Source organism: Hoplias malabaricus, chromosome 2 (assembly GCF_029633855.1).
Source record: "Hoplias malabaricus isolate fHopMal1 chromosome 2, fHopMal1.hap1, whole genome shotgun sequence".
Classification (NCBI taxonomy): domain Eukaryota; kingdom Metazoa; phylum Chordata; class Actinopteri; order Characiformes; family Erythrinidae; genus Hoplias; species Hoplias malabaricus.
This window is the reverse complement of record NC_089801.1, coordinates 46,869,419-46,883,183: the sequence shown is the minus strand read 5'-3', so window position 1 is coordinate 46,883,183 and position 13,765 is coordinate 46,869,419. Positions and strand designations below refer to the sequence as shown.

Here is a 13,765-nt window from a genome sequence, read left to right as displayed (position 1 = left end):
AGGGTGTGAGCAGCAGGAACATGAACAGTCAGGACATCCTGTCTATGTCGTTGTGTGGGACAATGTGAGTTTTCACCGTCCCATCCAGGTCAGACAGTGGTTCAATATCAACCAAGATTTCCTAAATGTTTTTCTTCCACCAAACTCCATTTTCCTCAACCCAACAGAGGAGTTCTTCTCTTCATGGTGTTGGAAAGTTTGTGACCAGCAACCCGAAACCAGATCTCTTGCAGGCCATGGAACTGGCCTGTAATGACATAGGTGTGGATGCATGCTATACATGGACCCAGCATACTAGGAGTTATTTCCCATGCTGCCTGGCCAGGGAGAATGTGGCCTGTGATGTAGATGATGTCCTGTGTCATGACCCAGCACGTCGACATAATGCTGTGCTAGAGTAGATACTGTATGCACGTCTGCTATAATGTGTATATATATATATATATATATATATATATATATATATATATATATATATATATATATATATATATATATTTACACAAAACATAATTACTTATTTTTGTTAAACAAGAGTTTTGTTTTGAAGCTGCATTTTCCTTTGTGGGCAATAAAAATTATTTCTACAGGTTCATGATCTGATCATTGTGTTTTCCTTTTTTCAGTGTTGTGTGTAATGACTGTTCAGTGCTCTTTTTCATTGTGATTGACTCGAGGCCTGATTTGACAACATTGTTTGGTTTTGAGCACTGCTTGGACTGTTTTGAGGCAATACTTTGTGTTGGAGGAAGAGTTAGAGGTTTTGTGAATTTAGTGTGTGAATTGGGTTGTGTTTACAGTTTGGAGAAATGGATGCATGGTTTCAGGAAATGTGTCTTGGCAATTGAGAAAAACTGTAATATGTATCTAAACACGTGTGGCAAGTATCAGGTACTGGCAAATAATAATAATAATAATAATAATAATAATAATAATAATAATAATAATTCTTGCTCCCAGTTTAAATGGAGAAATATTTACTCACTCTTTGTGTCTGTGAAATATTGATGGAACATTGCAATGAAGGCTTTGTTGAATTGTGACTAATCACATAGTACAACAGTATGAAGTTACACCATCCTTCACCATCTAATTGAATGGGACAAAATAGACCCAGGAGGACCTTACTGCTGACACAGAAAAATAAATATTCCAGAAGTAACCCGGGAAAGCCAGAATCCTTCTGGTAGAACATCCTATGGAAGATGGGCTTTTTGATTAAGCATATCACAATACCATTTAGAGAAAACACAATGATCCCTACGTTTAGTTGGGTTGTGATTTAGAGCCCTCCTTCAGGTAACGGTCTCTGAGGAGTTTGGTGTGTCTTCCCCATGGCTGTGTGGATTTCTTCCAGATGCTCCGGATTCCTCCCACAGTCCAAAAACACATGGTAGGTGGATTGGCCATGCAAAAGTGTCCATAAGTGTGAATGTGTGCGTGTGGTGCTCTTTGATGGACTGGCATCCCTGGGTGTGTTCTGCCTTGTGCCCAGCGATTCTAAGCAGGCTCCGGACCCACCATGACCCTGAAGTAGACACAATGAGGGAATGAAAAAATTCTGCAAAGAAAACAGCACAGCGACTGTTATCAAACATGGTGGTTCCTAGATGTGTAGTGTTGCTTTGCTGCTGGAAATAGATACCCATCTGGAAGTAATTACCTTGGATTTGTCCATGCATTGTGAAATCTGAAGATTACCAAAGAAATGTTAGTATAGGTCCCAGTGTCAAAAATAATATTTGTCACAGGACATGGGACTCCCAGCAGGACAATGGCCCAAAGGGTCTTTTTTTTGTGTAGAGTTCCAAAGTAGACAGTAATCCAGAGTCCAGATCAAAGTTTCATAGAACACCTGTAGAGAGAATGGTCCAAAATTCTCATAGAGATGTTTAAGAAACCTAATAATGGTAATAGGATTATATTTGTTTCTAAAGTGTGTGCTATCAAATATAATGGTGATTACGGTGCCAATTCGATATGTGTGGAAGAAATAAACAGGTGGAGAACAACCTATTTGTAATCGCAACATATTCTGGGAGAAGTAGTGTATTTTCTGAAAGAAAAAAAAAAAACAACGTGCAGAGATACCGATATTTTTGGCCATTAATGTCACCGACTGCCTCAGTGGGAGTGAACTACGGCTCGGCTGCGCTCGGCTCTTTCCGCCTTCATTAGCATTCTCTGTGCGTCCGCTGACGGAGCCGCAGAGGAGGTGCGCGAGCAGCCTGCATCATCGCGCGCCCTCTTCAGCCGCGAGATACTCAACGTCTACTGTCCCGTTCAAACGACTGAATCGTTTAAAAAGAGAATATTTTCTTTTCGTTTTTTTGTTTTCTTCTTTCTTTATTGTATTTTTGCTCTATATGCCATGAGTGGAGACGGTGAAAGGCGGTGAACAGTCGATGTGGATGTCGAAAAAAGGAAGATGATGAATCTCTCCGGTTTCCTCTTGCCTGCTTTATGGGGACTGGCGCTCGGCGGATCACCCAGCGTCCAAATCGGTGAGAACAGCCTGTTCGAAATACAGAAACACTCGAAAAACCTTGTAACACTTCCATTTTTGCTTCCAGCGTCATCCTATAAAATGATTGTTCGACAGTGGGAACGGGGTGGGAATTATATTAGCCGCACGGATTTTTAAAAATTCAGTGGTTGATTATGGTCTATTTAGTGTTATTTCAAACGTGTAGATACCCGTTCTCCGTGAATGAAACATTTCTGTTTATCTCGAATTTATTTAGGCTGCATAAGTGTCAGTGTGACATTTATAATCAACACGGAACCGTTGGAACCGTTCACATTTGAATGTGAATAGAATTCGGAGCGCCAGGATGATTTTGGCAGTGTATGAAGACGTTATTTTGTTTTATGTGTTTGTTTACACCCTTAATGAGGAATAATGCTCCCAATACTTAAGAAATTGATGTTTTGTGTCAACGTTTTTGACGTTGGTTTCTTATGCCTGTTTGATTACCGTCTGTATGCGGAATAAATGATCCCAACATGTGGTACGTTACTATTATGGACTTATAATTCAATTAATATTCGCCAGTTTTTATTGTATTATTCATGCCACTTTAAATGATGCAAAAAATGTAACTGGTGAATGTAACCGCTGCACTATTTAAGGTGGAATGGAGTATTCCAATATGAATCCAGCAGCCCCATGACTGCGGTGTAGTTTTTAACCCCTTTAACTCCTAAAGAACCCTATATGGAGGACCATTTAATTTCTCACTCAAGTAGTTAGCTACTTACCTGCTTAACATAAATGGTAGCTACTCGTTAGTATATATTATTACAATAGGCCTTAATTGTTAATGTATGTAAATAATGATATTGTATCTTTGTTAATTTAAGACTAAGAACTGAGTCTAGATTTCATTATAAAAATGACCACTCCTATATTGGACACACTTTTCTTACTCTTATTTGTTTGCATGCAGGCGGCCTCTTCCCACGGGGAGCGGACCAGGAGTACAGTGCATTTCGGGTTGGAATGTTTCAATTCGGCACAGCAGAGTTTCGCCTCACACCCCACATTGATAACCTGGAGGTGGCCAACAGCTTCGCCATTACAAACTGCTGTATGTGCACACTGATTCTAGCTTTTTTTGTCTTTACATCTTCGCTGTTGTAACAAAACCTTCCCTCACTTTTTGTATTTCCAGTTTTCGTAATCTGAAAACAACAGCCTTTTAACACAAACAAAAGTTTAACACAAACAGAATAATGGGGATAGTCCAGATTAACTTCCATTCAAAGTTAAGATGAAAATATATTTTGTTCCAACAGCGACATGTTTTGGGTGTTTTCTTGGTGAAGAATGTGTTTTTGCATGTTAGAATATTAAGAAACAAAAGAGCTGTCATACAGATGTCTTGAAGTATCTCAATACATTTTTTTATTTCAAAGCTCTAGTAGTAAAAAAAAAAACAACAACCAGAGATTTCCATTGGTTCCTGAGCACTACAGCTAAGGCTGTGGAAAGAGCACCATAAAGTCAGGAACACACACGAGTGTGTGAGAGAGAGAGAATCAGAGCAAATTTTTTAATTTATTCAATGTGGCCACTTTCCATCTTTAGGGTGTGTGCTCTTAAATATTTGAAGGACTCAGTAGTGGGATTTTTTAATGTGGTAAAGTGGAAATATTGTTTGTTTTGGAGCTTGAAATTAGGATTTATTCATATTTTTGAAGATGTTAGTTGTTACATTTGACTAATTGTTCTACAGAATTCTTTGAATGTTTTTTTACAGTGAACAGCAAGTCTGAACAGAGCTGAAGTATTGGGGAATGAACTTCAGTATATGAAACTTTATGTAAATGAGTGTGGCTGCTGTGCTGTGTCTAGCCAATCAGGCAAGAGTAGGTTGGTACGTCAATGACAGTGTCCAACACAGAATGCATTCTGCGATTTACATTAAAATAAACCTCACAAACATGTCTACATGTGGTGAGCAGAGAAATCCTGGACAGCGAAATTCTGTGAAAAAATGTGGGCTGTTATCTGCCTGTCAAACTACATATATGACCTTGCCCAATGTTAAAACATGTTTTAATTTCTTTGTGTGATGTATCCAAACTAAAAAACACATGCATGTGGTGCTAATTCTGGAAGAATAGTTGAAAAATGTACCAACCCTTGTACTAATATACATAAATAAATAGAGGAAAAACTGATGTAGAAAAACTTCCAAAATAAAGGGCTGAATAAAGCCAGAAGGCAAACCAGAGTAAACATCAGTGTAGCTTTCTAGCAGTGGAGGAACCGAAGGACACAAAAAGGCCTGAAAAAAGCTGCAAAAGTTATTGTTTGACTATTAGACAGGTAATTTTTTTTAAATATATTTTGTGTATGGGGGGATAATGTTAAGTGTGAATGAGATTTCAGGAAGGGATAATGTTTGAAAACAATGCCTTTGGCTCCTTGCTCCTCACAGCTTGCTGGCTTTCTCTGTCAGTTAAATCAAGCTTCCCAGTTTGTGTTTTATGTGTGTGTCTTTAGAAAGAGGGTCGAACTATAGGTTGGGGTTTGATTGGATAATATTTTCAAAATCTACTCCAATTTTAAGCTTTAATTTTCTTAAATGACCATTGATAAATGATTCAGATAATTGGTTGTTTGGAAGTGAGATCGCTTACATTTAAAAGTTAAGACCAAGGCTGGTCAACTAATAAAATCATACTCCGTGCACAGCTCTGTTGACACAAAGGTCCCAACATAGGAATGAACAGACAGATTGTGGCTAGTATTAATGTTACTACTGTGTTGGTGACAAGTGGGCATGCATATATATATATATATATATATATATATATATATATATATATATATATATATATATATATATATATATACACACTCACATGTGGGCTCTATATATTCAATTTATATATTAATTGTTTATATTTTTACATTGACTCATCTCCACAACAGAAGGGAGCAGCAGAGTAGTGCTAACAGAAACTGTCTTTGCCCTTAAGGCTTCTCTCTCAACTTTCAAACAACTGCTGCTTTAAAAACTGAGGACTAACACTAGGCATTGAAAATGGCCCAGAGTAGCAGAGTTTACAGAAAAGCACACAGTAGAATTTCTGTGCTTGTTTTTATTACTAAAATGATGAAAATGAAATGGGAGAAATTGGTTTGGTTTGTTTAACAGTGAAACACTGCATACTTAGACCCCTGTGTTTCCCTCTCTTTTATACACAGTAAATTCCCCAGTGTTAAATCAACACTATTAGGGTTAACTTAACACTGAGAATGATAAACTATTACACTAACAGTGTTAATTTAACACTGGTGAAGTTACTGTGTATCCTTGAAATAAGTGTGATTTTTCAGCTCTTTATTTGAATTCTCTGCTATAAATGGCTATGTTTATTTACACTGCACACTTGTCTCCTCTCCCAAATGAATACTACGGGGAGTCGATTCCAAATAAAGCTGATTCTTTGACTCTGGACCTGTCTAGCTTGGTCCTGCTTTTATACCCCTGGCTTTTAACACCTCCTGTGAGCCTCTCCTATATAGCTTCAAAAAAAAAAAGCCCTAGAACAAGTGACATGTTAACATTTTGTTTTAGAATTGATTTATTTATTAAAAAGGTAACTGTTAAATAAAATATATTGTAATGCTGCAATTTGTTGCCAGGAAATGGCAACAAATACCTAAGATCCTTCCCCTTGGATCTGTTATAATCATGATTTAGTACATTATAAATAAGGGAGAAACATGACATTTTAAAGGGACATAAAATGAAAACCTCACTTTCTCAGTGCATGTGCAGATTATTTTGGGAATCTGGAGTGCCTACGTAAAGATCCCCAAATTAATGTACTAATGCACTCAAAGTGATTTATCATCTTCATAATATGTGCTCTTTAATGTAAAGTACATTAACAGGGGCAAATGTAAACTCAAAACTCTGGAGACTTCTCCTCATATTACTCTAGAGGTCATTCACCTGTTTCTTTGTATTGAGATAGTCACTAATGATGGATTTTGAATGGAGCATTGTGAATGAAACGGACAATGCATGCATGCATGGTGAACTATGTGATTTATTTGATCTCTGTGTTTATAGGAAATATCACAGCACTCCTCATATCACTCTAGGCTTGGTCTTGTCCTAAAAGGAATGGAGAATCTACAAAACCTCAGTTGCTTCTGCAAATGTTTTTGAAGGGTTTCTTTTCTCATAACTTGCAGCTCTGTGGATGTGTGTAGAGAGGCTGATCCTGATGATTAGTTAACAAGGACTAATATGGTATTATGATACATTTTTTATTGATTTATATCGATAATTAAGATTATAATTTTGTAACATTTTCACAGTTTTAAATAACCCTTCTAAAAATTGTTGAGTGGAAACACCAAATTATCATGAAAATCTGACACACTGAAAAATGTACCATAAATCTTGCATACATTCAATACATACAACATAAATATTTCCAAAGTTCAGTGGCAGGCTCTGCTCAGGAGCTTAACAACCTTACATTTTACAGTGTTTAACTGTGTCTAAAGTAGAGCAATTGCATGACCATGTCTTTCCCATTAGCTGTAAATAAAAAGGTATCATGTTATCATGGTCTGTTGGGAGATAGTATTACATCTTTATGTCCATGTTTATGTTATTGTTAGCTGATGTTAATTGGCTGATTAGTTCTTTGGCTACTCAAACCAAAAGTTTATTTACATGGAACTTTCATACACTGTGGTAATTCAAAGTGCTTTACAAATGAGAAAATACAAAGACAAAAAAAATACTGAAAACCTTTTTTTATGAAAAGCTTTATAATATTCCTGGGATTTAGCACCTCGGAAATGTGTTTGCACATATAGTTACAAAATAAAAGAAAGATTATACTTTGCGTAATATCAGGTATCGGTTTGTAATAGTTTGCTAACCACTAAATTAGCTTGTGGACTAAAGCTTCATCACACCACTGCTGGCAAACACACCAGTTATCTATACTTTATTCACCACAAACCAGTCTTGTTCAGTGCATGTTCCGATAAAAACTGCCCAAATGGAGAGCTAACGAGTCCTTTTAAAGACTTTGTTTCCTTATGGTCTGCTCAAGATTGGCTTTTTGTGTGTCACTTATATCACTGTCCATTATGAAGGGATCTGATAGGCTGTTTAAGATCTAGAGTGGGAGCTCAGTTGGAGTTTGCGTATCTGTTTTTTGTTTTCCTGGCTGTTCACATTTAATGCATTTAAGTGGAACTATTGAATTTCTTATCAAACATTTTTCTTAATATTAGCAGTGATCATTATATATAACTATTGTTTTATCGCCCAGGCCTACAGTACTTGGATTTGATAATCATTTACCTAAGTAAATCATTAAGTCTAATGTGAAAATGTACAAGAATGCAACTTTTTCCCAGAGCTTTCATTATATTGCCATGGTTTATGGCGGGTGACTGGTAGGGTGAGGATCAGCTGCAGTGTGGTATGATCAGAAAATCCAAAATGGTTGGTGTACACATGATCCAGCCTGTTCTCTCTCCTTGTAGGTGTGGAAAAATGTTGGTAATAGCTGGGAAGAATCTTTCTCAGATTTTCATGGTTTAAATGGCCTGCAACAACATTGAAACTCTGAGTGCTTGTTCTGAAGTGAGCTGACTTTGTCATACAGCAACTTCATTCTGTGCTACGTAAACAGTGATGATCTAACAGCACAGAGGTCTTGTAAATAATGGGACCGGCACTTTAACAATTCTTGCAATGGAACCTGTAGTGAGTGAGCTGCTCAGACGAGACCGCTGTCTCTTGGCCTGGTTTCCAGAGAAGCCTGTTATTGTTTAGTTAATCTGTTAGCTTTGCTTGTAGTACCATTTTATCCATTTTATCTTACTTCCAGCAGTGCTTGCATGACTGTGCTAGGTTTTGCTGGTGATGATCTTGTTAGTGTTGGTCCAGTGACAGGTTGGACACAGAGACCCACTTAATACAATTTTAAAAGGCACCTTGTTATGACCTGAAGAGAATGCAGCATCTAATCGCGCCATGGCTGAATCTGGAGGCTTATCTGCATATTGGCCAATGGTGCATAGCACCAGGGTTGTAGTGGTAGACAATTCAACTTTCTATACTGTATGTAACTTGCTAGCAAGCCAGCTCTTTTGCTGTTAAAGCTGTATTTACCGTATGGGTCACATTTCTACCAGTAAAATAATCAAATGGATGGGACACTGGGCCAGACTTAAAAAAAAGAAGTGCAAAGATAAAAATATATATTCACATCAGTACATGTGGAGGATTTAGTGCTGAAGACAGAAGGAGAAATGAGTGAGTAGGCACTTTCTCCATTTCAATGACAGTCCCTCTATCCTGACAATCAGCAGTCACCTTGAGAGAGGGAAAGAGGATGGGAAAGAGAGACTGAAAACTAAAAAAAATGAATAATAAAAAAAAAGTGCAGAAGAGGTTAAAGCAGAGATATTCTAGTCATTTTCAGCAAGTCCAAGTCAGGTCTCAGCTCAGTGAGCTCAAGTCCAAGTCAGCTCTCAATTCTTTGAGGGGCAAGTCCAAGTCAAGTCTCAAGCCTTTCATCACAAGTCCAAGTTGAGTCCCAAGCCTCTTATGGTTGAAATGCATGAATGCCATCTGGTCCGGCCTACATCACTGCACTGCTATTTCGTATGAGTTTAAATCATGTATTTTATTCTTATTTTTTTTTAGCACACACTACAGTGTCAAAACTGATTATGTTGTATGGTCACTTTTAAAAGTATATTTCAATGCAATGTGTAGATACCCACAAAAAAAGCTTCACAATTGCTATTTTTTTTCTGCACTACAGGATGCATGTTTGTGTTTACCATCTGTTATGATTAATTATTACCTGGCTGTCTAGCCCAGGCATTTCATTCATAACATTTCATTCAGTCTTCGAAGAAAAGAAAAAAAAAAAACTGTATTGTAAGAGGTCAGGGCGGTACCTATTTTTAAGCCTGCTTTATGTGACTGACTACATAGATTAATAGAGGAGATTATTGCGAACGGCACGGTGCATGCAGCATGTTTACTGTGTCTGGTGAATATGAAAAAGAAAAAGGATGTTGCCTCTTTTTTGGGAAAAATGCCAAAGGTGTACAAATGCAAAAAAATACCAAAATGTTACAAAAGATTTTTATGTTAGTATGAGTGGCTCCAGTGATCATTCAGTGTATTAATTTTAATTTGTTAAACATCTTAACATGTTAACATGTGAAAGTTTATACCTCAGCTCTCCTTTTTTGCCACTATTTCACAACAGTGAACTTCTGACTTCAGTTCACTTTGGCCAATTTGAAGAGAAGACGAATTGCAGAATATCTCGCTGTTTGGTAACACTTTAATATATCGATCTGTACCTCGAAACAGTCAGGGATGTATGTACTGTTTCATTTACAGGTGCTACTTTGTTGTATTTCCCTCCAAACCTGATTTCGATGTCAGTTTTCCCTAATCATTCAATTTAAAACAACTAGTTTCAGTAACTACTAGTATGCAGTGCTTTTTTCTTCACAGCATCTCTGATTCTTAGAGTACACATGGACATTTTTAGAAAATGCTTTTTTTTTAATATTAACAGGTAAATTTAAATTATACACAACAATAATATATGTCATGACACCGTAGTGAGATTTTACCTACTATTACTTCAGAAGTGGGCAGTGTTTTTATTTTGTATGTAGAAGACTCTTACAAGCACCTTTTTCTGTTTAGGAGAACTTGTCTCTGTCTCTCTCTGTGCCTCTGAGGGTGCTCTCTATGTCTCTCCCTGTTGGGATAACAGAGGAGAAGAGGGCCACAAATTAAGCAACCCCAACCAAAAGAACTATGTGGACCATAGAACACCAGTTCTGCCTGCAGGTCAATCTGCTGCTCCTACTGTGGCAGAGGTTCCATGGTCTGCAAAGCTCTCTGTATCAGCCACTGCAAATAGAGGAGAACAATATGTGGGGCCTTCCCTACACTGAACTTTCTCAGAGCAGCTCCCTAGGCCTAGATGCACCTCACTCAGGTGTCTGTCTTTAGCATAAGGCTAATAAGCAGGATTGCTAATAGTAACAGCCTAGCCTCCCTCTCACTGTCCCACTGGGCCCTGCTCAAATCAATGATTTACATATACTTTAAAAATGAGTGCTATCCATCTCAGCAAAGAACAGACACTGGAGCAATGTCTGACTAAACCCTGACACAAGTGTTACAACTGATGTTACAGCTATGTTATGGTGGTTTATGGAAAATCATAATATATGGGTGCTGGCACTACTGCTATTTCCATAAAACATTTTGACACCATCACATTGTAAAATGTGCTGTACAAATAGATTTGACATGACTACAAATTGGTAACATTTTTGGGGAATAATTTAAGTTTATAAAAAACTTTGAGTGAATTCTAGAACAGATATTTTCTATAGAGTTGACTCTACATGGCATGCCAAGGTAGGTGGTAGCCTTTCTGCAGACTGGCCTTTGCTAGGATTTGCATGCTGGCTCACAAAGATTCTGTACCCTACAATACAGGAAATGCTAGAATAACCCTCTTCCTGGGTTGGTGACCATCACACTTCAAAAGACCAGACTAACTCCCTAATGGTGCTTTTCCACTGCATGGTATCGGCTCAACTGGAATTAGCTTGGCAGGGCCTAAAGCAAGTTTACCTGGTTGCTCCACTAGCACAGATCCCCTGCAAAATGTAGGTGGTGACTCTAACAGGAACCACAGACTTTGAAAACCACTACAATGGAAGTGCTGTTTATTTGTTCCAGCTCTCATTGGAATTTATCATTGGCCACCGATCCTAGGAGCATTTTGTTAGCTAGTTTGTGCTGTGCTTGCTGGACATGTAAATGGTTTGAAAATGTTTATGTACTTATGTTGGGTGCAGGGATGCCATCCATTTTCCCACTATGAAGGCTCTGATGTTACAGTGGGACGAACCCCATGTAGCTGCTGGCTCTCCTCGGGGCATTTAGAACTCACTGAGCTCAGAGAAGTAGCTCACGTTCTGCCATCACGATACTCATGTTATTTCAGCTATTCTGAGTTCAGTCTAAACTTGTATTGATATCCAGTGAAGAAATACACAGCCTTCAAATGCTTGTCATTGAAATTGAATTGAAAATAACGTGACTCCAACTGGATAAAACTGAAAAATTATTTTTTAAATAAATCTATGGATGTTGTGAGCACTGAAACAGCTTTTGTCTCATCATCAGTTAGTCAACTAATTTAGTTGTGAATTACTATATATACAATGAATTAAATCACTTTTTATTTACTTTGGAGCTTAAGTGGGCAGCCAGGCAGTGTTGTTAGTGTGCAGATTTTAAAAAATATGTGACTATGTAACAAAATGTGCACTGTCATTTATGTCAACTATATCACTGATAGGTTTTGAGATTGGGATATATACAAGGATTTGTGTGTTAATTCCTATTAAGGGAAAAATCGTCATACATTCACATAGGGATGGGAGGTATCCACATTTTTAATACCATCATAATGTCTCAAAATATTAACACAGTATATAGTATTACAGGGGAGGTGCACTGTCAAATTGAGTAAGCCTCATATCTGAGAGTGTGGTTTGAGTGAAGGGTTTTCGACAGTTCAGCTCAGCACAGCCCGACAGTGCACATTGACACGTTAATGACAAAAAAAAAAAGAAAGTTTTGGAGAGAGCAAATTTCAGCTAAAGGGGCTGGAGGAACAGAAACATATGAAAGGTGTGAAATAAGACAGGTTCTACACTGCTTTTTAGAAGCATAGCTGGCCAACTAACAGGCACATGTGGATTAGCACACCACAGCAGATTTTCCAGCGAGCTGAAGCTCAAATCACACATAATTAGTGAATAAAGCTTCATACTTGTGAGAACAAAGTGAAGGGTATTCTGACGTTGTCTGTTTTCAGCTTCCTTCATCTGTCTTTTAACCTAAACTCAGCACTAAATTCACAACTGCAGCGGGCTACTTGGCTTGTGTTGCCCCACCTGCTTTCAGATTGTGTCATCACGAGTTAGTGAGCTCCCAGAACGCACCCTCCCTGTGGCTCTCTTAAATGAACATGAATTAACTTTCTGACCACACACACTTCATAAATACAGCCCTCTTTTTTATACCGCAGTATACAGTATTATCGTTATACTGACCAATGCTAATGTCACATAAAATTCACAAATAGCTGTGAGGCTGGGTTGAATGTTGACACCCATGCAAAATCTGACTCATGTTCACACACCTTATGCAGTGCTATGGATTGCATTGACAGTTTCAGCGGGAGTGAAATGACTAATGATATCAGTTATTTGTTAGCAACATTAAAGAAGAGAATTTTTGACACAACATATGATTCATATGTCTGATTTACACTTGGAAACCATTTGATATTGCTTTAGATTATTGCACTTCTTTATATAGAAAAACAGCTTAAAGGTCAAACAGAACATTATCTTCATCTTTTGAAGGCTCTTTTTTTTAGTATTTAAAACAGCAGACTATAGTATAGCATTTTGGACTGTACATTAAACTCCATGGGCTGTATTTTCTTAGTTACTCTCATAGTAAACCCTCTTAGTGCCACCTTATGCTAATAACCTGTGCCACGGGGGCAGATTTTGCCATTTGGTAGTTTGGTGGACAGGAAAATTCCACCATCAATCTGAGCACAATGGGCAGGGCACACCGGGCCTGGTATCACCTCTGCTGCATCGCCTGTGTCAGAGTTATTGTACAACTGTGTAAAGCTGTCATTTGAACTGTGGACCCAGTAAGGACACTGAGTGTCCCAGAGGAGACAAATAATTTCTTTTATCGTTTATTTGTACTGATCCAATCACAGGATCATCTTTCATTTCCTTGTTGCATACTTCTTGGGAGATCTGCATTAGACAAATTTCAGACAGGGGTGACCATGGGTGGTAAAAATTATCAATGCTGTATAGTGATATTTTTGGTTTCAAAACAGTATCAATATTTTATTATTAATAATGTGAAGGCATTATAAGGATTGGTTAATTTGAAAAATTCCCCGCTTTCCTTGTCCACAAGGTGGAGGTAACTATCTGGAGTGACCAATGTTCATAAAAATTAGTCAAATAAAAAATACTAATGTTCAATGTGTAGATGGGAGATGGGCCAGTCATGTTTAAATCATGGCATGTGTAATCGTGAAGCACTTGCAAAATACAACAACCTCACAGAGCATCCATGGCAAGCTGTGAATAGTGAGCCTAATGTAAATTGGC

General features: G+C 37.8%; 1 protein-coding gene across 7 annotated transcripts in view; it reads left to right on the top strand.

Moving 5' to 3' along the window:
* Positions 1-2,223: 2,223 nt before the first annotated feature.
* The window catches only part of gria2a (glutamate receptor, ionotropic, AMPA 2a), a 49,657-nt gene continuing 38,115 nt past the window's right edge, over positions 2,224-13,765 (top strand). For 6 of the 7 annotated variants that reach the window (XR_010800307.1, XM_066659929.1, XM_066659928.1 and 3 more), the window contains exons 1-2: positions 2,224-2,504; positions 3,450-3,590. Coding sequence is in view for 6 of the 7 variants with exons in the window: in XM_066659929.1 (XP_066516026.1) it covers positions 2,429-2,504; positions 3,450-3,590 (217 nt within the window). In the remaining variant the exon portion in view is untranslated. Of the gene's footprint in view, positions 2,505-2,802; positions 3,012-3,449; positions 3,591-13,765 lie in introns of those variants that run through there. The other variant, XM_066659933.1, reaches the window with a different exon arrangement.